Genomic DNA, 25,729 nt, shown 5'->3' with positions numbered 1-25,729 from the left:
ATTATGTCATATGATCTGTCTCAGTTTAGACAGAGATGAAATATTTGTCATTTGACAATAGACCTCTGTAGTCTCCTTTTCGTTACCACCACAGTCATACTCAAGAGCATATCTTCATGGGTTAGAGGTTTTTGACAAAGATGAGTGGTTGGGTAGTCGGTAGAATGGCACGTGCTCAAGCTTGATAAGCTCTGGGCTAATAATAATGCCGTTTCCAAAGCCAATGCCATTTAATTATTTTTAAAAATTGCCTGAGATATCTGTGCCTTGTGAGAGGCACACTTAGAGAATTCTGATTTTGAATACAGAGCTCTCCAGATATAATATTTCTGATGAAGGAACTTACAAATTATAGAACAAAACGATTGTGAATACCTCCTGGTAAACAAAGAGATTGAGAGTAACATCAGCAAGATGGCAGATTAGGAAGCTTCAGGCCCTTGTTCCGTTATGGAAAGATTTGGAAAAACAAAAACAAAGAACAGAAGACTGGCTAAAATAACATTATAGGAACTCTGGAAAACAAAGAGATCAAAATAGAGACAGTGCTTGGAGGCAAAACACTTAGTTCCTGACTTATAGTGGATAGACGTTTGGCCCCCAGGAAGGCAGGGCTTGGGCTGGCCAAGTGTCTGGTTTTCAGAGAGCTAAAGGGTTGGACCCCAGGACTTTGTTCACAATTCAAGCATTAAACACACACACATTCACACACACATGGATTGCTTTGAAGTTACTAAGAAGAGCCTCAACGTGACTCATAAAATGCAGTTGTCATAAGCCTTTTCATGAGGTACTCCGTGAGAATATTGTTTTACTTGTAAAATAAGTGTACTGTAGTTTAGGGATTTTGTTTAAATGCTTGCACACTATACTTTTACATATATAAAAAAGAAAGAAAGGAAAATCTTTATTCATATAGTAGGATTTACTTACAAAAATAATACTTGGAAAGTAAGTCTTTCTTCGCCCTCTTTTGTGCTAGTCCCTTCAGCATTCACACATACACATACACAGATACACACAAACATACACATGTGAGCTGTATTTATAGTTATTAATTTGTAAAGTGCATTTGAAAGCACACATTAACTCTAGAATCTTTATAAATACAGGAAAATTAGTTAAGCAGCAGGAGAAATTAAAGGAAAAAGTATAGTAAACTATTACATATTAAACAGAAATGATAATCATGTTTTTCATGTTAATGGAAAGGGGAAATATAATAAGTGATAAAAGTGGGATATAAATGGTTTATAGAGTCTCAATTTTGAGTGAAAAAAATGCATTAGGGCTTCCCTGGTGGCGCAGTGGTTGAGAGTCCGCCTGCCGATGCAGGGGACACGGGTTCGTGCCCCGGTCTGGGATGATCCCACATGCTGCGGAGCGTCTGGGCCCGTGAGCCATGGCCGCTGAGCCTGCGCATCTGGAGCCTGTGCTCCGCAACGGGAGAGGCCACAACAGTGAGAGGCCCGCGTACCGCAAAAAAAAAAAAAAACAATGCATTAAAAGGCCTGGAAGGAAAAAATATTGAATCACTATGTTGTACACCTGAAATTAATATAATATTGTAAATCACTATATTTCAATAAAAAATTTATTAAGAAAATTTAATAAAATATAAAAAGCATGGCAGGAAATGGTAAAATTTTTAGTTGGTGGAATATAGTAATTTTTATTTTCTTCTTTCAGCATTTACACTTTTGCAAAACTATCTGAAGTAGGAGTTTATTGATTTTTAAATAGAAAAGAGAAAAGCATGACTTGACACTAAAGTGTTTTATGTAGATTGTTAAAACTAGAAATATAAGATGTTCTTGCGCTTGTGTTAGATGCATAATATCTTTGAAAAGCAAAATCCTGAGTAATAATGATAATTAATGCTTCTTGTGCTCACAGTCTATCATTTTGTCTTTCTCACTTTGTTTATTATACTAATTTTTGTACACAGAATTGAAGACACATCTGACAATCTCCCAAAGACACAGCGATCTGTAGTACATTTTTTTCCAACGTCAACGGATTCAGATACCACTACACTGCCATGTTCATGGTCATTATCCAATGAAATACCTCTCAGTTACTATCTGTCCAGCCCTCAAGTTAGTGGAGTAACTTTTTCAACAATTGGACCAAAGCCTCTTAAACCTGCTCTAGTGAGCCATTCCCAATCAGAAGACAGCTTGGGTAAGTAAAACATGTGCCAAGTGTTTTAGACTACTTTTAAAGCATATAGTTCAATAGAGTCTTTATGTGCCTAGAAGCCAGAATGATGTTTTATTATTTGTCTCCAATAATACTAACTTCTTAATGTCATATGCAGAATAACTTGACTCTGCCCATCCTTGATTCTAGCCCTGGAGTCATATTCAAGTCACGTAAACATATGTGGCCAAGTACATCATCTCTGTGATTAAAATATCTTGAGTTATCATAATAATTCATGGGTTGACCACTTAGATGCTCTAGAATTGCTAAATGATTAAAAATTCTGATGTATAGCATTAACTGCTCTTCCTCTGAATGCTACCAGAAAGATTAACAATGTCTTATGTATGTTATGCTTTAGGAGACTATGGCTTAAGTAACGAAAGATGGGTAGATAAGAGAAAGAAGAAACATAAAGTAGGTAATAAAATGGTGGAGAGAAAAGGGAAAAACAATAAAGAATTTGGAGAAGAGGAAAATGAAAACAGCAGTAAAGTTTTGACAGTTGCCAACAATGCACTCAGCAGTGCTCACACCATGAGGTGTATGTTCCTCACCATGTTTAGGGAACTCTGAGGGTATGTTATCAAGGTTTACTGAAAAGACCACTGCCCTTGGAAACAGAGGACCTAGGTTCAAATCCCCTTTCTAGTCCCAATAACATGGGACATTAAGTAAGGTATTTAGCATCTCTGAGTCCCATTTTCCACACCTACAAAATGGGGATTAAAATATCAGCTTCACAGGGCTATCCTAAGAATTAAATGAGATATTTATGAAAATCACCTAGCACACAGCAAGTGTGCTCAATAAAATTAGTTGTGAATCTGAATGTATCTGTAAGTACCTTCTCATAGAATAGGCTAGATTTGGGGTCTGTATTACCAGTCAACTAACAAGTTTCAAAATTGTTAACACGAATACACCCATGACTACCTGATGTCTTCATTTTCCTCTACCCTTCTGTAGACATTTACAGCCTTGCTCCTTCCTATCTACATTTCATTTTGTTCCTGGTATTTTCCTAAGCCTTTGACACAGTGTTATATAGGATTTTGATCTACTGCCATTATTGTCATATTCCCTGTGCTTCATTGTTTGTATGCCTAAGATACATTTTTTGAAGAAGCCTCCTAAATTCACAATGACCTTTAGCAATGACCAAAATCTATATGCTTAAAAGTGAAAATACACATTTTATATCTAAGGAGGTAATATTTCTCATCCTTTGGCACTGTATCATCATGGTATATGTTCTATATTTGAGTTGAACTGTGAAAGCTCCTAGTATTGAGGGGGAGGGTAACAAATATACTGGTTTCGCCTGGCAAGATGAGAGTTGTGCTGGGATGAAGTCTTCTTCAGTTACTGTAGGTTCTGACTCTGTAGATACATGGCTGAGTCTACCACGACTTGTTGCATTTGGTTCATTTCATTTCTAGATGAGATAATAACTGGAACTAAAATCAATGTGTCTTCTTTCCTTTTAGAATACAAAGATTTTCATCCCTCAGGATGAGCTATTAAGGATGCTATATATTCTCTTCCCCCAAAGGAATTTAAAGATTAAGGAAATACTCACTTGAATGGGAATGAACTAACTTAATTCCAAATATTTCTTCTAAACAAAATACTCTGAGGAATCCTCTTTAGGAACTATGTTTTTTTTTTCCACCTTTCACATTGCTTTGGCTTTGTTAAAGACACAAGAAGATAAAGCACACTCTAGATTGTCTTAATCCTTTGATGATTTTGGATTCAGGGTCACATTGACCAAAGTCCCTGTGCTACAATAATAGCTATCATTTATTGAGTACCTGCTAAATGCCAGGTACTGTGCTAGACACTTACCTATATTATCTTCAATCCTCACATCGCCTCACACAAAGTAGTATTATCCTTATTTTATTTTCAGGAAAACTGAGAATTGGAAGGTTTAAATCATTTGGCTTAGTAAGTGACAGAGCTGGGGTACAGATGTGTCTAAATCCAAGACACATTGCTCTATCTATTTCATCATGATGCCTGTCTGTACTGTTACTCTCTCTTTGCAGATACATAATTAGATTTATCCAGCATGATTCTTTCTATGCAAAATCTTGAAACTTATTTTGTATTTGAATCTTACTACTGAGAATTTTAAAAGAGTAAGAGGTTACAAGAATCTGGTTAAGCATTACTTTATCTTTTTAATAAAGTATTTTAGTTAATGAGAGGAAATTTAAGTCTTTACCTGGCAAAATACAAACCATTGGTAGGAAAGGACTCATTTGAGACTTTAATTTATGAGTAGCAATTTGGGGAGAAAAGCTAATACAAAATAGAATAAAGTTGTACTTACATATAGTGTACCAAATTTGAGAAACTCAAATGTTTTACCTACTCAAAAACTTATGATGCTTGTAGTACAACTTAATCAGTTAAATTGTAATTATGCTGATGATACAATTGATAGTTTAAGATAACTGCAGTAATCTCTAGGAATTGAGTGTCACTAAAAATAATCACTGGTTATTTTATAGACTGGTTTAAAGCTTCGAACTATCCTCACTTAGTTTGACTGTGACAGTAAAAAGTATAAAGAATATCATTTTGTAGAAACAAAGAATAAAGATAGTAGCTTTGGTTTCTTTTAATCTTTTATTTACTTCTCTCTCTATTGTTTCCTTCTTTGGTTTCTTTGAAAGGACTCAACAACTTCAAAATTCCAAAGAAACACACTATGCCGGTGCTTGCTTCTCAGCTAGCTGTGGTTGGGGAAGGGGAAGATTATTTCCTATCTTTGTTTGGTGATTCAAAGAAACTTGTCACGCACTCATTCCCCACCAAGAAAACTTGGAAGCACTTTTCTATGATTCTTGAAGAAGTGGGCCAATCTAGATCCAGGTAAATACTCTATTTGAATTATTTAATATCTTCTATTGGGGTAGGAGTAATAAATTAGTAGGAAATAAAGTTCTAAACTGTTGTTAGATCCATGATCTCATCTAAGACCCTAAGCAATCCATTAAAATATAACTGTTTCATATTCTGGGCAGTTAAAAGGAATCAATATAACTTTCTAGGGAACCAAACAAGGAAAGTTAATTCTTCAAAGATGCCAGAGAAAACAGCACTACATAAGGCTTACCAATAAAGTTAACTCAATTATTCAAGAAAATTTTCATTATTGGCAAATCAATCAGATGGATTTAGAATTCTTTCCTATCTGTCTTGAGTTCAAGACAGAAGGAAAAAGATGGATTTATAACTTACTGATCTATTTTTATGGTTATTAGTATCTGTAGAAAAAAAGAATTGATCAGGAAGAAAGTTGATATTAGAACTAAAATAAAAGCTGACGCATCTATGCATTTACTTAACCCTGTTTTTCTTGTTGCACAAACAACAGATTAAATTGTGAATTTTTAGTAATAAACACACATTTTAAAAAAACTTTATTGAAGTATAGTTGATTTGCAATGTCATGTTAATTTCAGGTATACGGCAAAGTGACTCAGTTATACATATATATACATTCTTTTCCATATTCTTTCCATTATGATTTATCACAGGATTCTGAATATAGTTCCCTGTGCTACACAGTACAACCTTGTTGTTTATCCATCTTATGTATACTAGTTTGCATCTGCAAATCCCAAACTCCCAATCCTTCCCTCCCCCACCCCTCCTCCCCCTTGGCAACCAAAAGTCTGTTCTCTATGTCTGTGAGTTTGTTTATGTTTCATAGATATGTTCATTTGTGTCATACTTTAGATTCCACATATAAGTGATACCATATGGTATTTGTCTTTCTCTTTCTGACGTACTTCACTTAGTATGATCATCTCTCAGTCCATCCATGTTGCTGCGTATGGCATTATTTCATTCTTTTTTTATGGCTGATGTATAGATAGATAGATAGATAGATACCCCACATCTTCTATATCCATTCATCTGTCAATGGACACTTAGGTTGTTTCCATGGCTTGGCTATTGTAAATAGTGCTGCTATGAACATTGGGGTGCATGTTTCTCTTTGAATTGTAGTTTTGTCTGGATATATGCCCAGGAGTGGGATTGCTGGATCATATGGCAACTCTATTTTTATTTTTTTGAGGTATCTCCATACTGTTTTCCATAATGGCTGCACCAATTTACATTCCCACCAACAGTGTGTGAGGGTTCCCTTGTCTTCACACCCTCTCCAACATTGATTATTTGTAGACTTTTTAGTTATGGCCATTCTGACCGGTGGGAAGTGGTACCTCACTGCAGTTTTGATTTGCATTTCTCTAATAATTAGTGATGATGAGCATCTTTTCGTGTGCCTTTTGGCATCTATATGTCTTCTTTGGAGAAATGTATATTTACGTCTTCTGCCCATTAGTGATAAGCATATGTTGATAGAGGGTGTTTGAGGACTAAAAGAAGTTGTTAGCCAAAGTTAAGGGTCAAACATAAAGGAAAACTTTTCCCCCTTATGTCAGATTTCCTAAAATCAACCACTTTTGCCACTTAATTGTAGTGAATACCCAAGTGTTCTCTCAACCATCTAAAAGCACTTCATCAAATTATTCATACAGTACTTACCATGTTAAAAATGATGACTTATTTTCAGCAAAACTTCAAAAAAAACTTATGAATATGGTTTTAAGAAACTTTACTCAAACAGATCATGAAGAAGGTCATGAAGACCTTCAGGTAAGGATCAAGAGAGAAGCAAGTAAAGTAATAAGGCATTCAGAGGATAGCTTTCTTCCCAGGAGAGATGGTCTGGGAAGATTTTGTGAAGGAGTTATCATGGAAAACATCTTGGAAAGATAAGTACATTTTGGATATGCAAATTTGGAGTCTCTGAGAATATTCTAGACCATTGGTTTTCAACTCTACCCACAAAATTGAATCACCTGGGGAGCTTTTAATGTCCTGACTCTACACCAGACTCTTTGAATCAAAATTTCTAGTGGAATTGGGCATCGTATTTTGTGTTTTTGGCTTTTGTTTTAAATGCCATGGTACTTCTAATGCACAGCCAGGGCTGAACAAAGGAGCAGCATAGACAAAATGAGGGAGGCAGAAAAGCTAAGATCAGATATGAGTATAAGCATGGATGTACTGAGCAGTGCGTGAAGAGGTATAACAGGGTTGTAGGCGTCAGGGTTGCAGACAGATCACAGTGAGCATTGAATACCAGACGATGTAGACTTCACTATGGGCAATGGGAAGCAATGGGAAAGTTTCAGACAAAGGAGTGACAGGATTCTGATTCAGAATATTTGATCTGTGGCAATGAATATATGAATGAATGCTGGATTTTGTCAAATGCCTTTTATACATCTGTTGAGATGATCATATGATTTTTTATTTCTTAAATGTTAAAGTAGCCCCTCACTCTTAGAATAAACCTCCCTTGGTCAGAATGTTTATCTTTTTCATATATTGTTGAATTCAATTGGCTAAAATTTTGTTTCAAATTTTTGCTCTATGTTTGTGAAGAATACTGGCCTGTAGTTTTCTTTACCTGTTAATGTCTTTGTCTGCCCTGGTATCAGGGTAATACTCAACTCATTAAATGAGTTGGGATATATTCCCTCCTCCTTTACTTTCTAGAAGAGTTTGTGTAGAAGTAATATTATTTTTTCCTTAAATATTTTATAGAATTCATCAGTGAAGCCATCTGGTCCTGGAGTTATTTTGTGAGAAGGTTTTTACCTACAGATTTTACTTCTTTAAAATAGATGTCAAGATAGTCCGGTTACCTATTTCTTCTTGAGTGAGCTTGAGTAGTTTGTGTCTTTCAAGGAATTTGTCCATTTCATCTAAGTTGTCAGATTTATTGTTGTAAAATTATACATAATGTTCCCTTATTATCCTTTTAGTATCTATAGAATCTGTAGTGATGTCACATTTCTTATTGCTGATAATGGCCGTATGTGTCTTCTTTTTCCTGATAAATCTTGCTCAAGAGTTATCAATTTTGTTGAGCTTCAAAGAATCAGTGTTTCATTTAATTGATTTACTCTAACTTTTTTGCTTTGTTTTCTATTCATAGATTTCCATTCTGATCTGTATTCCCTTTCTTCTGCCTACTTCAGGTTTCATTTTTTTTTTCTAGTTTCTCAAGGTGGAAGTTGAGATCATTGATTTGAAAACATTTTCTCTTCTAATACAAGCATTTAGCACTGTAAAATTTCCCCTAACTACAGCTTTTAGTGGAATCCCACAAATTTTGATGTGTTTTATTTTCATTTTCATTCACTTCAAAATACCTTTTTCTTTAAATTTAAGTAGAGTTGATTTACAATATTTTGTTAGTTTCAGGTGTGTAGCATAGTGATTCATTTTTTATTACATTCCATTATAGATTATTACAAGATAGTGAATTCCTTGTGTTGTACAGTAAATTTTTGTTGCTTATGTATTTTAGGTGTAGTAGTCTGTATCTGTTAATCCCATACTCCTAATTTGTCCCTCCCCTGCCCTCCCTCTCCCCTTGATAACCATAAGTTTGTTTTCTATATCTGTGAGTCTCTTTGTTTTGTATATAGATTCATTTGTATTATTTTTTAGATCCCACATGTGATATATTATTTGTCTTTCTCTGACTTACTTCACTAAGTATAAAATTCTCTTGGTCCATCCATGTTGCTGCCAATGGCAATATTTCATTCATTTTTATGCCTGAGTAATATTCCATTGTGTGTGTATATATATATATATATATATATATATATATATATATATATATATATATATATACCACATCTTCATTATCCACTCCTCTGTTGATGGACACTTGGGTTGTTTCCATCCCTTGGCTATTGTAATTAGTACTACTATGAACATTGGGGTGCATGTATCTTTTCAAATTTGAGTTTCCACATTTTCCAGATATATGCCCAGGAGTGGGATTGCTGGATCATATGGTAGCTCTATTTTTAGTTTTGAAGGAACCTCTGTACTGTCTTCCATAGTGGCTGCACCAATTTACATTCCCACCAACAGCAGGAGGGTTTTATTTTCTCCACACCCTCTCCATCATTTATTATTTGTAGACTTTTTAATGATAGCCATTCTGACAGGTGTGAGGTGATTCCCCATTGTGGTTTTGATTTGCATTTCTCTAATAATTAGCGATGTTGAGCATCTTTTCATGTGTCTTCTTTGGAAAAATGTCTGTTTAGGTCTTCACCCATTTTTGGATGTAGTTTTTTGTTTCTTCACTATTGAGTTGTATGAGCTGCTTATACATTTTGGATATTAACCCCCTGTTGGTTGCATCATTTGCAATTGTTTTCCCCCATTCCATAGGTTGTCTTTTCGTTTTGTTGATGGTTTCCTTTGCTGTGTAAAAGCTTTTAAGTTTGGTTATGTCCCATTTGTTTACTTTTGCTTTTATTTCTTTTGCCTTGGGCGACTGATCTAAGAAAATATTGCTACAACCTATGTTAAATTATGTTCTGCCTATGTTCTCTTCTAGGAGTTATATGGTGTCATGTCTTACATTTAGGTCTTTAAACAATTTTGACTTTACTTTTGCATATGGTGTGAGGAAATGTTCTAATTTCATTGATTTACATCCAGCTTTAGCTGTCCAGCTTTCCCAACAACACTTGTTGAAGAGATGGTCATTTCTCCATTGTATATTCTTCTTTCCTTTGTCGTACATTAATTGATAATAGGTGTGTGGGTTTATTTCTGGGCTCTCTATCTTGTTGCATTGATCCATAAGTCTGTTTTTGTGCCAATACCACAGTTTTGATTACTGCAGGTTTGTAGTACAGTCCGAAGTGTGGAAGAGTTACACTTCCAGCTTTTGTTCTTTTTCCTCAGTATCGCTTTGGCAATTCTGGGGTTTTGTGATTCCATATAAGTTTTAGGATATTTGCTCTGGTTCTGAAAAAAATGTCACGGTATTTTGATAGCGATTGCATTAAATCTGTAAATTGCTTTGGGTACTATGGCCATTTTAATAACATTAATTCTTCCTATCCAAAAACATGATATATCTTTCCATTTCTTTGAATCTTCTGCACTTTCCTTTGTCACTGTGTTATATTTTTCAGCATATAGGTCTTTTACCTCCTTGGTTAAGTTTATTCCTAAGTATTTTATTCTTTTTGACGAGATTTGAAATAAGATTTTTAAATTTCTCTTTCTGTTACTTTATTATTAGTTTATAAAAATGCAAGAAATTTCTGTATATTAATCTTGTATCCTGCTACCTTGCTGAATTCATTCATTAGTTCTAATAGTTTTTGTGTGGAGACTCCATATAGAGTATAATGTCATCTGCAATACTGACAGTTTTACCTTCTTCCCTTTCAATTTTTCTTGTCTGATTGCTGTGGTGTTGAACATCACTTGAAGAGGTGTTTTTATGTGGGAACATCCCTGTGTAGACATTGTGTGTCCAGCGTTTTTGGTGTGATGACTGCTTTTGATATGGACATTTGCCATGTCTTTCCTAAAGGTGTGCTGGCCATTATCCCCTTGATAGGGGTGTGGTTGGTGTTGTAGTGTGTAGAGCCTGTGCAGGTTGTGAGGCTGGACTTACTCTCTGCTCCATGGCTGTTGCTGCCCTGTCAGGAGCAGGGTATACTTCCCAGTTGTTGGAGCAGAAGCCCTGAGGATCAGGTTCAATCAGACTCTGTTGCCCTTGAGTGCACGCCCTGCCCCAAAGGAGGTGATTGCTGAAGCAATGAGGTCTGTGCAGTCACAGAGGACCTATGCACTGCTTGTGTAGGTGTCCACGGTTCTGATCAGAAGCAGCACCAAGGTCACTTACCTTTCTTTGTTGTGTTTGTCCTAAATCTAGTGCAAAGCTGTGATGTGAAGTAGGCTGGGGCTGGGGGTTGAGGTATTGTGGCTGCAGGAATTGAGGTGGTTCAGCTGCTGCCTGAGATCTGGGCTGCCTCTGTGGCAGTCTTCTTCCAGGACCCAGATCTAGTGCTAAGCTGCAGTATGGAGTGGGCAGAGCCCAGGGCACTCTCACTGGGAGAGCTGCTGTGTACTCCTGAGTGTGCTGACAGTGGCCACCGCTGCTCCACCCAGAACACACTCCAGGCTCTCCTTGCTATCTCTGCATAGCTAGATTGAGTCCTCTCCCAGGGATAGTCTTCCCAAGATTCAGCACTTAGCTGTGGCATCAAAATAGTTTCTAGTTTCCATTTTTATTTCTTCTTTGATCCTTGAGTAATAAGAAGTCTATTATTTAGCTCCCAAATATTTTACAGACTTTTCCAGTTCTGATGATTTTCCAGATATCTTTTGTTACTGATTTCTAATTCAGTTTCATAGTGGTCAAAGAACATAATTTATATGACTTGAGTCCTTTTAAATGTATTGAGACTTGCTTTATAGCAGATATTGTCTATCCTGGTAAATGTTTTGGTAAATATATTTATTGTTGAGTGGAGTGTTTTGTAAATATTGATCAGGTCAAATTGATTGATGGTGTTAAGTCTATTGTCTTTTTTGATTTTATGTCCATCAATTATTGAAAAAGGGGTGTTAAAATTTCCAACTATAATTGTGGATTCATTGATTTCTTCTTGCAGTTCTATCAGTTTTAGTTTCATGTATTTTGAAGCCCTGTTTTTAGGTGTATAAACATTTAGGATTGTTATATCTTCTTCCAACATAGAATTGATGTCTATATCATTATGAAATAAACTTCTTTATCCATGGCATTATTCTTTGCTCAGAAATCTACTATGTCTAATATCAATATAGGCATTCCAGCTTTCTTTTACTAGTGTTAGCATGGTATATCTTTTTTTATCCTTTTACTTTTAGCCTATTTGTGTCTTTATATTTAATATTACGTTTTGTATCGACAGGTAGAATGCAGTAGGCTTGCTCTTTCATCTTCTGACAATCTCTGTCTTTTAATTTGGGCATTTAAACAATTTAGATTTAAAGTAATTTTTAATATGGTTGATTAATTCTATTATCTTGTTGTTCATTTTCTATTTGTCCCAACTGTTCTGTTCTCTTTTTCTTCTTTTTCTGTCTTCTTTGAAATTAATCATTATTTATATTCCATTTTATCTCCATTGTTGGCTGATTAGCTATAACTCTTTTATTTTAGGGGTTCCTTCCAGGTTTATAGGATACATCTTGAGCCTATTACAGACTACCCTCATCTTATATTTTACCACTTCACAAATAGTATAAGAGCCTTAGAATACTATAATTTCATTTCTCTTTTCCCAGCCATTGTGCTTCTGCTGTCACGTATTTTACTTCTACACATGGTGTAAATCCCATACTCCAAAGTTATTTTGGCTTAAATAATCAATTTTTAAAAGAAATTTAAATGATAAGAAAAATATTATATATTTACCCTTATGTATTTTCACTGCTTTTCTTTGCCTTTTAGTTCTTTTTGTTTGTTTTGTTTATTTTTTTGATCTATAAATTATATTTCCATCCATTTTAATTATGCTAGTACCTGAAAAGAACTTCCTTTAACGTTTTTTGTAGTATGGATCTGCTTATAACCATTTCTTCTTTCACTTTTTTTAGACAGTTTTATTGAGATATCATTGACATAATTGCATATATTTAAGATGTACAACTTCATTTTTTTGTCTTTTGGGGGTTTTTATTGAGATATAATTGACAAATAACATTGTGTAACTTACATAATGATGATTTGATACTCATATGTATTGTGAAATGATTACCGTAATAAAATTAGTTAACACATCCTTCACATAATTACCTTTTTTTTTTTTCTGGTGAGAACATTTAAGATCCACTGTCTACTGTCTTAGCAATTTTCAAGTATATAATACCATATTTTTAACTATAGTCACCATGCTGTTCATAAGATTCCCAGAAATTATTCATCTTATAACTGGAAGTTTTTATCCTTTGACCAATATTTCCCCCATTTCCCCTACCTTCTATCCTCTGGCAAACACTGTTCTAATTTCTGTTTATATGAATTCAGCTTTTTAAAATTCCACATATAAGTGAGATCATAGAGTATTTGTCTTTCTCTGTCTGATTTATTTCACTTAGCATAATGTGCTCAACATCCATCCATGTTGTCACAAATGGCAGGTCGTCCTTCATTTTATGGCTGAATAATACTCCATTACATATGTGTGTGTGTGTGTGTGTGTGTGTGTGTGTGTGTGTGTGTGTGTGTATGTATGTATATATATATATATATACAGCTGACTCTTGAACAACACAGGTATGAACTGCTTGGGTTCACTTATAGGTGGAATTTTTTCAATTAATACTCAAGTACTACATGATCTGTGTTTGGCTGAATCTGTGGATGTGGAATCATGGATGTGGAGGGCGGACTATAAAGTTATATGCTGATTTTCCACTGTGTGTGTGGTCGGCACCCCTAACCCCTGCACTGTTTAATAATCAACTGTATTTATAAAATAAATACCACATTCACTTTATCCATTCATCTGTCAATGGACACTTTGTGTCTGTATCTTGGCTATTGTGAATAATGCTGCAATGAACATGGTGGTGCAGATAACTCAACAAATGGTAATTTTATTTCCTTCAAATACCTGGAAGTGGGATTGCTGGATCATATGGTAGTTCTATTTTTAATCTTTTGAAGAGCCTCCACACTGTTTTCCATAGCACTGCATCAATTTACATTCCCACCAACAGTGCACAGGGTTCCCTTTTCTCTGCATCTTCGCCAATACTTATTGTTGTCTCTTTGATAACAGCTATTCTTACAGGTGTGAGGTGATATCTCATTGTGGTTTTGATTGTGTTTCCCTGTGATTAGTAATGTTAAGCCCCTTTTTATGTACCTGTTGGCCATTCACATATCTTCTTTGGGAAAATGTCTATTCAGGTCCTTTCCCATTTTTTATTTGCATTATTTGATATTTTGCTATTGAGTTGTGTGAGTTCCTTATATATTTTAGATATTAACCCCTTATCAAATATATGATTTGCAAATATTTTTTCCCATTTTGTAGGTTGCCTTTTCATTTTGTTGATTGTTTCCTTGCTGTGCAGGAGCTTTTTAAATTGAGGTAATCCCATTTTTCTATATTTGCTTTTCTCACCTGTGCTTTTGGTGTGTTAGCTAAGAAATTATTGTCAAGACGAATGTCAAGAAGGTTTTCCCCCATATTTTCTTATAGGAGTTTTATGGTTTTGAGCCTTACCTTTAAGTCTTTAACCCACTTTGAGTTGATTTTTGTGTATGGTGTGTGATAGAGGTCCAATTTCATTTTTTGCATGTGGATATCCACTTTTCCAGCATTTATTAAAGAGACTATTCTTTCCCCATCTTGGCACTCCTGTTGAAGAGCAGTAGACCATAAATGTGTGGGTTTGTTTCTGGGTTCTCTATTCTGTTCCATTGGTCTATATGTCTTTTTAAATGCTGGTACCACACTGTTTTAGCTACTTTAGCTTTACAATATAATTTGAAGTCAGGAAGTGTCATACTTCCAGCTTTATTCTTGCTCAAGAATGCTTTGGCTATTTGGGGTCTTTTGTAGTTTCACATAAATTTTAGGATTTTTTTTTTTTACAGCTTCTGTTTAAAAATGCCATTGGGATTTTGATGGGGATTGCATTGAATCTCTAAATCACTTTGACTGGTATGAACATTTTGACAACATTAGTTCTTCCAATCCATGAACATGGAATGTCTTTCCATTTATTTGTGTCTTTTTAAATTTCCTTCACCAGTGTTTTGTAGTTTTCAGTGTATAAATCTTTCATTTTTTTGGTTAAGTTATTGCCTAAGTATTTTGTTCTTTTGTTGCTAATGTAAATGGGATCGTTTTCTTAATTTCCCTTTTGGTTAGTTCATTGTTAGTGTACAGAAATGCCACTGATTTTTGTATGTTGATTTTCGCATCCTACAATTTACTGAATTTGTTTTGTGGTGTTCTTAGGGTTTTTTACCTATATGATCATGTCATCTGCAAACAGAGATAATTCACTTATTCCGTTCTAATTTGGCACCTTCTGTTTCTTTTTCTTTCCTGATTGCTCTGGGTAGGACTTCCAGTACTAAGATGAATAGCAGTGGTGAGAATAGGCATCCTTGCCTTGTTGTGGATCTTAGAGGAAGTTTTTCCTCATTGATTGTGTTAGCTGTGGGCTTTTCATATATGTCCTTTATTGTGCTGAGGTATGGTCCTTCTTTACCTATTTTTTGAGAGTTTTTATAGTGAAAAGATGTTGAATTTTGTCAAATACTTTTTCTGAATCTGATTAAAAAGTGTGATCATGTGGTCTTTGTCTTTCCATGTGTTAATGGCAACTATAAACACAGGTGCCAATTTTCATAGATAATGTTAGGTAGATGCATATTGGAAGAACTGAAATGCTAAAGATAAGTTTAATAAACTTTAGAGTAGCAAAAATCTAAAGTAAGATAAGTAAAGTAGCATGGAGCTATCAGGTAGACTACAACAACTAGAAAAATCAGAGCTTAAATAACGAAAAATTGTCATTTTTAAAGAAGTGATATAGCCATTTGTCTTTTCAATCTCTATAAATCAAGACCATGCAAAGGCTACTGACAGAATGATTGGTACATCACTCTACACTCTCAACCAGTCACAACTTAGAGGTTTCAAGTCATTTTCCTACTAAGGAAAAATGGGAAGGCTTACAGGGAAGAAAAAAAAGATAACTACAGAAGGTTGTGTGATAGCAGATTAACAGCCCTGGCTCAGTGAATTTCCATGTATTATGTGAAGTATTTTCCTGTAACTTTTGGCCTTATATCAAAAGGAAGGCAAATGAAGTGGCTAGCCCTGATATGAACAATGGTATTTTTTCTTTCAGACAAGCTAATTTATTCTACTTATATGCATAAAATAAAAAATTTAACATGAATGAATAAACGTTTCACTTGAATAATGAAATGTTTTTGAAAAGCAACTGTACATATCCAATTACATATATGATAACAAAGAGATAACTGAGCTATTCTAGAGTCATCTGGTTAAAAGAAAAACTCAAACTACTGCTCATCTTCCCAGGCAGAAAAAGCAAGTCTCAAAAACAAAAAGGAATTCTGTCAAAAAATAAAAACATCCCATAGAGATTTCAGTTAACACTAGAATGAGGATGACATAGAGAAATTCTAGGGCTATTCTATAAGAGTAAAAATGTTATATCTACAATTTAGTAAAAACCATAACAGTAATGTAAAAGAAAGGAACAGGTATATACATTGCTCAAAAGTGAACCTCTCTACAAAACAGGCAACCTCATACAATGTAGTATGGGTATAAAGTGAGACCACTGAAGGCAGTTTGGTAGTGTAGATCAAGGTTTCATAGATTGGGACTTACCTGGTGGCACAGTGGTTAAGACTCCACACTCCCAATGCAGGGGGCCCCAGTTCGATCCCTGACCAGAGAACTAGATCCCACACTCATGCTGCAACTAAGAGTTCTCATGCCACAACTAAGGAGCCATGTGCCATAACTAAGGAGCCAGTGAGCTGCAACTAAGGAGCCCATGAACCACAACTAAGGAGCCCGCTTGCCACAACTAAGATCCGGCACAACCAAATAAATAAATAAATACATAAAGATTTCATAGATTTTACATCTTATATTCTCACAAGTCCTCTTCTAGGAGAGGAAACTCAGAGTGATAACCTGACATTTGGAGCCACTTTTCTCCTCAAAACAGTTGTCAATTTGAAAGCAGCAGCTAAGAGGCTGAGAAGTTATTCAAAGATTTTGGCAGTCTCACGGGACTGGGTGAATAAAAATTGGCTTGATTCAGGGCCTGTCAAGAAGGAGGGTCATTGATAAACACCCCAGGCTTTCAGTTGTAACTTCAAAGGTACACACAGTATTAAGGCTATCTTCAAAATAAACCAGCCTAATTGGGGCCAAAGCCTAGTGTCAAATTATTTCACACCCTGATTGGATTAAAGTGGTTTCCCCCCAATGTAGATGGCTGCCAGAAGTTAAAGTAAATCCTCTCTGGATCAAGAAAAAATTATACATAGCTTTAAATTACCTCTGCAATGTTTAATCTATCATACTAGGCACTAAGTCAAAAATAACAAGGCATACAAACAATAAAAGTTGACCCAAAACTAAGATTAAAAATGGACAATAAAAACAGGCCTAGGTGATCCAGATACTATGGTTATCTGACAGGGATTTTTAAATAACCTTGACTAAAATAGTCAAGGAATTAAATGACAAGAAAAATTTTTAGCATAGAACTGGAAACTAAAAATAAAAGAATCAGTAGGAAATTCTAGAAAAAAAATCCAATAACAGAAATTACTATTTCAAAAGTACATGAGTTTAACAATATATTTGATGCAACAGAAGAGAGAATTATTGAACCGGAACATTCTCAGAAGAAAACATCCAGGCTGAATTATAGAGAGCAAAGAGATTAGAAAAAACAAGCATAAGGAAAACTTAGGGCAAGATTTTTAAAACTCTAAATGCTTGTAATTGAAGTCACTAAGGAGAGTAGAGAAGGACTGAGGTAGAACAGTATTGGTGGAAATACTGGCAGAGAATTTTCCCAAAAATGAAATACATCAAGCCACAGGTACAAACAACACTACCAACTCCCAGCAAGAGAAAACATAGGGGACAAAAAAAAAAAAAACAAAACCTTAGGTATGATGTAGAAAAACTTCTAAAACAGAAGTAAGGAAAATCTTAGCCAGAGAAAAAGACACTTACCTTCAAAGGAACAACAAAAAGATTGGTAGCTGGTTTATCAACAGAAAAATAGAAAACAGAAAACTCTGGAATAAATCTCTGGTGAGGGCATTGAGACCAAAACTGCAGGCAATATTTTTAGCACTGTGATTCTGCAATTCATAAGAAGCATATGTTAGTTTTCTCTTGCTGTCATAGGAAGTTATTACCAACATAGCAACTTAACATGGATAATACCCACTTATTACCACACAGTTCTTTCAAAAATTTCTGTATATATTTAAATACTATCCTATAAATCCATCATAAAAATGTAAAACAACCCTATAGAAATGGACTAAATTATATGAAAGACAATTTTCCAAAGAAAACTGAGTAGCCAATAAGTAGCTTACTCAGCTGCACTATAAACAGGGAAAATCAAGTTAAGATAACAATGAGATATTTTGTACCCAAGATATTAAGTATTAAGAAGTCTGAAAATTTCAAGTGTTGTGGAACAAGAAGAAGGAATAGCGCATGCACAGGCAATGGGTGAAGCATGCAATGACATGAATTATCACAAGTCTTGTGAGAAATTCTTGTGGTTTTGCAATTTAAGCAAAGATAGGAAGTAGGGAAAAAAAGAAATTAAAGAGGCTGATAGATTACGTAGGGCCTTGTTTCCATGCTGTGACATTGGTGTTTTCTCTAGAAAGAAATGGTCAGACTTTGAAGGATTTATCCTTGCACAAAGATTGCTCTGGAAGCAAAATGTTGAATGGTTAGGAGGGAGCAAGACTGGGGAAACCAGTTAAGACACTTTTACACTGTGACACAGAGGTGATGAGAGCCTAATGAAGACAGCAGCAATAGGGATGGAGAGAAGGCACTATATACAGAAGATACTAAAGAGTAATATTAATAGAACATCATCACAAATAAGTCATTGGGATCTAATGAAGACAGCAGCAATAGGGATGGAGAGAAGGCACTATATACAGAAGATACTAAAGAGTAATATTAATAGAACATCATCACAGATAAGGCAAGAAGGATAAGACAGCAGGAAAGTAATAGAAGTTTCAGGCGTGGCCAACAGGATAAATGATGATGAAATTTCCTGGAATAGGTTTTCTACTTTTCTAAAATGATGAATTCATTTTGGGGCATGTTGATTTAGAGGTATCTTTGGGGTCTGTCTTTCTACGGGGTCTATGGGTCTGAAGCTCAGCAGGAAAAGGATTTAGATTTAGCAGTCATCAGTGTATTAATGGTTGCTGAAAACCCTGTTTGTGGGTGATATCACGTGTATAGAGTGTGATGGGAATAAAAGAGGGTTAAGGGCAGAATCCCAGGGATTCACGTCTGAGAAATGGATGAAGGAAGAGAAATCTGAAAAAGAGACTATAAAGGAGCAACCAGACTGGTAGAAGAAAAACAGTGGACTTGGGGAAACAAGGAGAGAAGGACCTGTCTGGCAGAGGCAGGTATCACAGAGACATTAAGACAAAGACTGAGTGGTGGGAATGTAAATTGAACCACTATGGAAAACAGTATGGAAGTCCCTCAAAAAATTAAAAACAGAACTATCATATAATCCAGCAATTCCACTTTTGTGTATTTATCTGAAGAAAGCAAAACCTCTAATTCAAAAAGATATATGCACCACCATATTCACTGCAGCATTATTTACAATAGCCAAGATATGGAAACGACCTAAGTGTCCATCAATGGACGATTGGTAAATAAAATGTGGTATAAATATAAAATGCAATATTATTCAGCCATAAAAAAAGAATTAAATCTTGCCATTTGCAACAACATGGATGGACCTCGAAGGCATTGTGCTAAGTAAAATAAGTCAGAGAAAGACAAATACCATATGATCTCACTTATCAATGAAAGCTAAAAAAAAAAAAAAGAACTCATCGATACAGAGAACAGATTGGTTGCCAGAAGCAAGAGGTGGGGAGTGGGCAAAATGGGAGAAGGGGGTCAAAAAGTACAGATTTCCATTTCTAAAATAAATAAGTCATTGGGATGTAATGTACAGAATGGAGACCACAGTTACTAATACTGTATTGTATTGAAAGTTGCTAGGAGAGTAGATCTTAACAGTTGTCCTCACAAGAAAAAATAATTGTAACTATATATGGTGATCAATGTTGTTAACTAGATTTATTGTGGTGATCATTTTGCCTTATATACAAATACTGAATCATTATGTTGTACACCCCAAACTAATATAATGTTATATGTCAATTATACCTCTATTTAAAAAAAGACAAAGACTGAAAAGTTACCACTCAATTTACTGATTGATGACCAATTTAAGAGGGCCTAATCATCTTGGTCTAAGGCAGAAATATATGGTCGTGGGTTGAGGGAGTGAATAAGAGATGAAGAACTCATGCCGTAGTCTTTCCAAAAGCTCAGTTGTGATGGCAGTAGGAAGTGGAAGCCAGAGGAGGATTGTGTTTTTCTTTTTTAAGGTTATAGCACTTGGAAGATATGTACATATTTGGGGGAAAGAGGCAGTCTAGAGGGAGAGGTTGGTGTGAAAGGAGAAAAATGAATGGGACTGAAACACCAAAGCAGCAGCAGGAGGTGGTAAGCAGAGTTTCACTTTAGATGGGAGAAGGGTTCCTCTTGCACTGAAACGAGGTGGCTAGAACGAAGAGGTCAGTGTGGGCATGGGTGAACCTGCATCTAAGTGGAAAGCAGGAAAACACACTTCTTTCTGATGGCTCTATTTTCTTAGTGAGATCATTTTCTGACAATAAAACTGGAGATGTGAGGCAGGGATTTGAATGTTGTTGAGGGAATGACAGAAGGTGCTGGCTCAGCTCATGAAGAACACAGTTTGCTGCCAATTCTAAGGGCCCGCATGTGGCTGGAGGCCACTAATTCATTTGCTGGCAGCAGTCTATACTGTGTGTGTGTGTGTGTGTGTGTGTGTGTGTGTGTGTGTGTGTGTGTGTGTGTGTGTGTGTGTGTGTGTGTGTGTGTGTGTGTATCTTCTAGCAGTGCTCAACCACCAGGGTGTATACAAAATTTAAACAATTTGAATGGTTGGATCAAACTTCTTTGAGATTTTACTAGTTGCAAAAGAAGAACAAGAACTGACATTTATTGAGAGAACTTGGACATGGCAGTTAATCTCTCTAAACCTCAGTTTCCTTTTCTATAAAGTTGGACTAAAAATAGTACCTGTCTCACTGGGTTGTTGTGAGAATTAAATGAGGTAATACAGTTTTTTTCAAATTTTTTATGGTGAACTTCAATAAGAAATATGTAGCCTTTTGTAAGAATTAAATAAGTAACTACCAGTCCACAATGCCTTTACCAAAACATTTGGAGACTTACATGTTTCCAAATTCAGAATTTGGAGGATTTTAAGAAAGTAATATGGTGACTAGAACACATATTACGTAACACCCCAATAGGGCTTGGAGAAGTATCCAAAATCAAACAGTAATCTTTCCACAGCCAAATTTATGAATAGTTACACAAATCATGAATGAAGACAGTAACTAGCCTGTCCTCAGTTTCAGGTCAGGTTTTGCCACCAAAGGAATTCAGGTCAGATTTTGCTTTAAGTGTGTTTTTTTAAGAGTCTTTTGGTTTTTCAGATATGTTTGCATTTCGGAATTATAGATATGAAATAATAGATTTATTGATAATATCTTAAAAGTGCCTGGCACATCATAAGTATTGGTTCCTATTATTGGTAGGGGTATATTTCATTTTTAAAGTTATGTCCCTAACCCACCAAAGGGATTTCATGGCTTATTGGGTTGGCCAAAAGTTTCATTCGTTTTTTTTCCGTAAGATGACTCTAGTAGCACTTAGTTGTCTTTAACTTCATTCAAAACAATTTTGTTAGATTGTATGTGACAGCTGTCATATAAGCATGCATTTAAAAAAAGACGTCAAAATTGGTGAATTTTTGTGTGGCCATTTTAATATTGAAGATGGAAGAAAAAAAGCAACATTTTCGGCATATTATGCTTTATTATTTCAAGAAAAGTAAAAATGCAACCCACATGCAAAAAAAGATTTGTGCAGTGTATGGAGAAATTGCTGTGACTGATCGAATGTGTCAAAAGTGGTTTGCAAAACTTTGTGGTGGAGATTTCTCGCTGGACAACGCTCCATGGGCAGGTAGACCAGTTGAAGTTGATACTGATCAACTCGAGACATTAACTGACAGCAATCAACGTTATACCATGCGGGAGATAGCCGACATACTCAAAATATCCAAATCAAACATTGAAAATCATTTGCACCAGCTTAGTTACATCAATCGCTTTGATGTTTGGGTTCCACATAAGTTAAGCAAAAAAAACCTTCTTGACTGTATTTCCACATACGATTCTCTACTGAAATGTAATGAAAACGTTCCATTTTTTAAACAAATTGTGATGGGCCATGAAAAGTGGATATTGTACAATAATGTGGAATGGAAGAAATCGTGGGGCAAGCGAAATGAACCACCACCAACCACACCAAAGGCGGGTCTTCATCCAAAGAAGGTGATGTTGTGTATATGGTGGGACTGGAGGGGAGCCCTTTATTATGAGCTCCTTCCAGAAAACCAAACGATTAATTCCCACAAGTACTGCTCCCAGTTAGACCAACTGAAAGCAGCACTCGATGAAAAGCATCCGGAATTAGTCAACAGAAAACACATAATCTTCCATCAGGATAAGGCAAGACCACATATTTCTTTGATGACCAGGCAAAAACTGTTACAGCTTGGCTGGGAAGTTCTGATTCATCTGCCATGTTCACCAAACATTGCACCTTCGGATTTCCATTTATTTGGGTCTTTACAAAATTCTCTTACTAAAAATTTTCAATTCCCCGGAAGACTGTAAAAGGCACCTGGACAAGTTCTTTGCTCAAAAAGATAAAAAGTTTTGGGAAGATGGAATTATGAAGTTGCCTGAAAAATGGCAGAAGATAGTGGAATAAAAGGATGAATACGTTGTTCAATAAAGTTCTTGGTGCAAATGAAAAATGTGTCTTTTATTTTTACTTAAACACAGAAGGCACTTTTTGGCCAACCCAATACTTATAGGTTGTGACCCACACTCTGAAAAATGCTGATATATAAATGTTTAACCTGGTCCTTGATACATACTAAGCTCTCGAAATGTTAGAAGGGGAAAAAATACCATCTTATATGTGTATGTTTTAAGTTTGCAGAATTCTTTTAAGCATATAGTTGCAATTCATGTTCACAGTAACCTTATCAGAAATAAACTAAATAGTTTAACTTTCCTCTTGATCTACTTGAGAGTTTCATGTCTCAGTATTTCTTGTGAAGAACAGTAGGAAATTTAAATAATAATAATAGTACCTCCCAATGGCATTTTTATCTTGATACCTAAAGCATTTTTAAAGTTTATTTTATGTGAAAGATCATTTTTGTTGCACAGATAACCAAACAGAACTAAGAAATCAAGCCATTTGCTTAAGGCACAAAATACACTATTTCTACATGGAATTTGTCCAACAGAATATACAGCTTAGGAACAACTTCCAAAGCATATTTATTATTCAGTCCTTAAAGTGAGCTAAAGACACGCTCATCTGAAGGCACCTTATAATCTTTGAGTTTTATTTTCTAGTGCTCTTGGAGACATTAAAATAGCTGAAGTGAATGTCAAAGGTTTATGCGTGAAGCTCATTAACTCTTCCCTTGACAAAGAACTGGAAATCGGAAATCATATTCTCCAACAAAATGTGGATGGACAAACAGTCTCTCTGTACCAATTCCTTCCCAATATCAAAATGCAGGCCAATTCCACGGTAACAGTGAGTATAAGATATAAATACTCTAAACTAGATTTGTTCAGGGAAAACTCATTTACCCAGTCAGACCATGGCTTAGCACCAGTGCTTTCTTCATCCCTTGATCTCTCTGTTAAATGTGATTTTTTGGTTGTTGTTGGTTAATTGTGCCACTTTGTCCATCTCTGCATATAAATGAATACCCATAATTAAATTTCCATAGCTTTCTTCAATTTGGCATACAATACTTTGTGCTTTTATGATTTAATTATCAAAATAAAATACCTAAGTTCCTAAAACTAAGCAAACATAATCTTTAAAGAAAAAACAAAGAGAGGGTTTGTTTAGGTGACACTGGAGAGTTCCCCTCTCTTTCTTGGGCTTTACTTTAAACCACATACAGTAGCTGTTCAGTTACACAGCTTGACATTACATATTATACAGTCATTATATTTTAAAAACCTCACCTGCTTAGAAAGATGTGTTGCAATAACCCTCTGACATTTATAAAACTATGTTGAACTCCAGTGGCAGCTGTTATTAACAAACTATTTTCTTTTAGGTCTGGGCAGCAGCATCTGAAGCAAAGCACCAGCCACCATCAGATTTTCTTTGGAAGGAACAAAACAGATTTAGGACAAGCCCCAATTGTACAACAATCCTGTGCAAACCTAATGGTGAAGTCAGTGTCCTGTTCTTTTTTTTTTTTGGCTGCGTCGGGTCTTCGTTGCTGCACGCGGGTTTCCTCTAGTTGCGGCAAGCGGGGGCTGCTCTTCGTTGTGGTGCGCAGGCTTCTCATTGCGGTGGCTTCTCTTGTTGCAGAGCACTGGCTCTAGGCGCTAGGCATGCGGGCTTCAGTAGTTGTGGCTTGCGGGCTTAGTTGCTCCGCGGCTTGTGGGATCTTCCCGGACCAGGGCTCGAACCCACGTCCCCTGCATTGGCAGGCAGATTCTTAACCACTGAGCCACCAGGGCAGCCCCGAGTCTACTGATTTTTAAACAGGGCTAGATATTTTTCACCCACCACATTGTTGTCCTATATGATTTGTAGCCTCTATATTACATGTCAAAAATTTAATAGGCATCTTATATGATTCAACGCCTGGGACTTTCCCAATACACTGTTTTCTATTAGAGATTCAGATACGGAACAGACCGCTCCTGTGCCACAGGCACTCAAAGGGCTATTTATATGTACGTTATCTCCTTTGATTCTCAGATTATTTACGCATTTTACAAAGGAAGAAAATGGGGCTTGGAAAGTTAAATGGTTGGCTCAAGGTCACATGATAGGCAAAATGGCAACAGTAAAATAAAACCAGACAAAAGAGCCTACAGGGTTCATATGGTCAACATTCCAGAGATGAAATTAAAACATCATTTTATCACATTATCACTGTCATTATCATCAGAGGTTTTTAAGCCCCCTATAGTACAGGAAGAAATAAAATATTGCCCTTGGCTAGGAAAGGCTTACAATCTAACTGAGAGAGATTGCACTCAAAAGATCATAAACATATTTGCCACGCAAATATCTGTGTTTGAGCTGCAAAAAAGGAGAATCCCTAACTGATGAACTGAACCAAACGTGGGGTTTTCCTGCTGTGAGCCATGAAATTAAACCTTTTAAGAAAGATTTCATCTTTCTCTTTCTTTGTTGTGGGCCTAGCCTAGCTGCACTTGCCTTGTGTTGCTTTTATGTCTGTTTAGCTGGCAAACAAAGGGTTTGGCAATGGTTACAGCATCAACCCAAACCTCTAATTTTATAAACTAAAAACAGATCATGAGAACAAATAGAATGATAGGGCACGCTTCGGTGCCTAACTTTTCTCATGTTGAACAAAAACATTATTATTAGTCCCTACACATGATTTTTCTGAATAATTTTTGCACATATGTGTGCACATATTCAGGAAACCAAAAAAAAAAAACCTGCCCACCTAGGATTCTAGCCTGGAGAACGTGGTTTCCTCTCCATGTCTTTAGTTCTAATGCCCATTTCCCCATCTCAAATAAGACTAGATAGATAGATAGATAGATAGATAGAGTCTTAACTATTAAAAATTTAACTTATTAATATTACAACTACTG

The 25,729-nt window shown here is 35.7% G+C and overlaps 1 protein-coding gene across 1 annotated transcript in view; it reads left to right on the top strand.

The window, feature by feature from the left end:
* LMNTD1 (lamin tail domain containing 1) overlaps nucleotides 1–25,729 on the top strand; it is a 442,143-nt gene that overhangs the window by 394,970 nt on the left and 21,444 nt on the right. Inside the window, exons 3-6 of the mRNA XM_060024464.1 lie at nucleotides 1,949–2,184; nucleotides 4,893–5,091; nucleotides 23,477–23,663; nucleotides 24,202–24,321. Coding sequence (XP_059880447.1) covers nucleotides 1,949–2,184; nucleotides 4,893–5,091; nucleotides 23,477–23,663; nucleotides 24,202–24,321 — 742 coding nt within the window. The remainder of the gene's footprint in view (nucleotides 1–1,948; nucleotides 2,185–4,892; nucleotides 5,092–23,476; nucleotides 23,664–24,201; nucleotides 24,322–25,729) is intronic.

Source organism: Delphinus delphis, chromosome 11 (assembly GCF_949987515.2).
Source record: "Delphinus delphis chromosome 11, mDelDel1.2, whole genome shotgun sequence".
In the NCBI taxonomy this organism is placed as follows: Eukaryota; Metazoa; Chordata; class Mammalia; order Artiodactyla; family Delphinidae; genus Delphinus; species Delphinus delphis.
The sequence above is the reverse complement of the archived record's forward strand: the minus strand, read 5'-3'. Positions and strand labels throughout refer to the sequence as shown.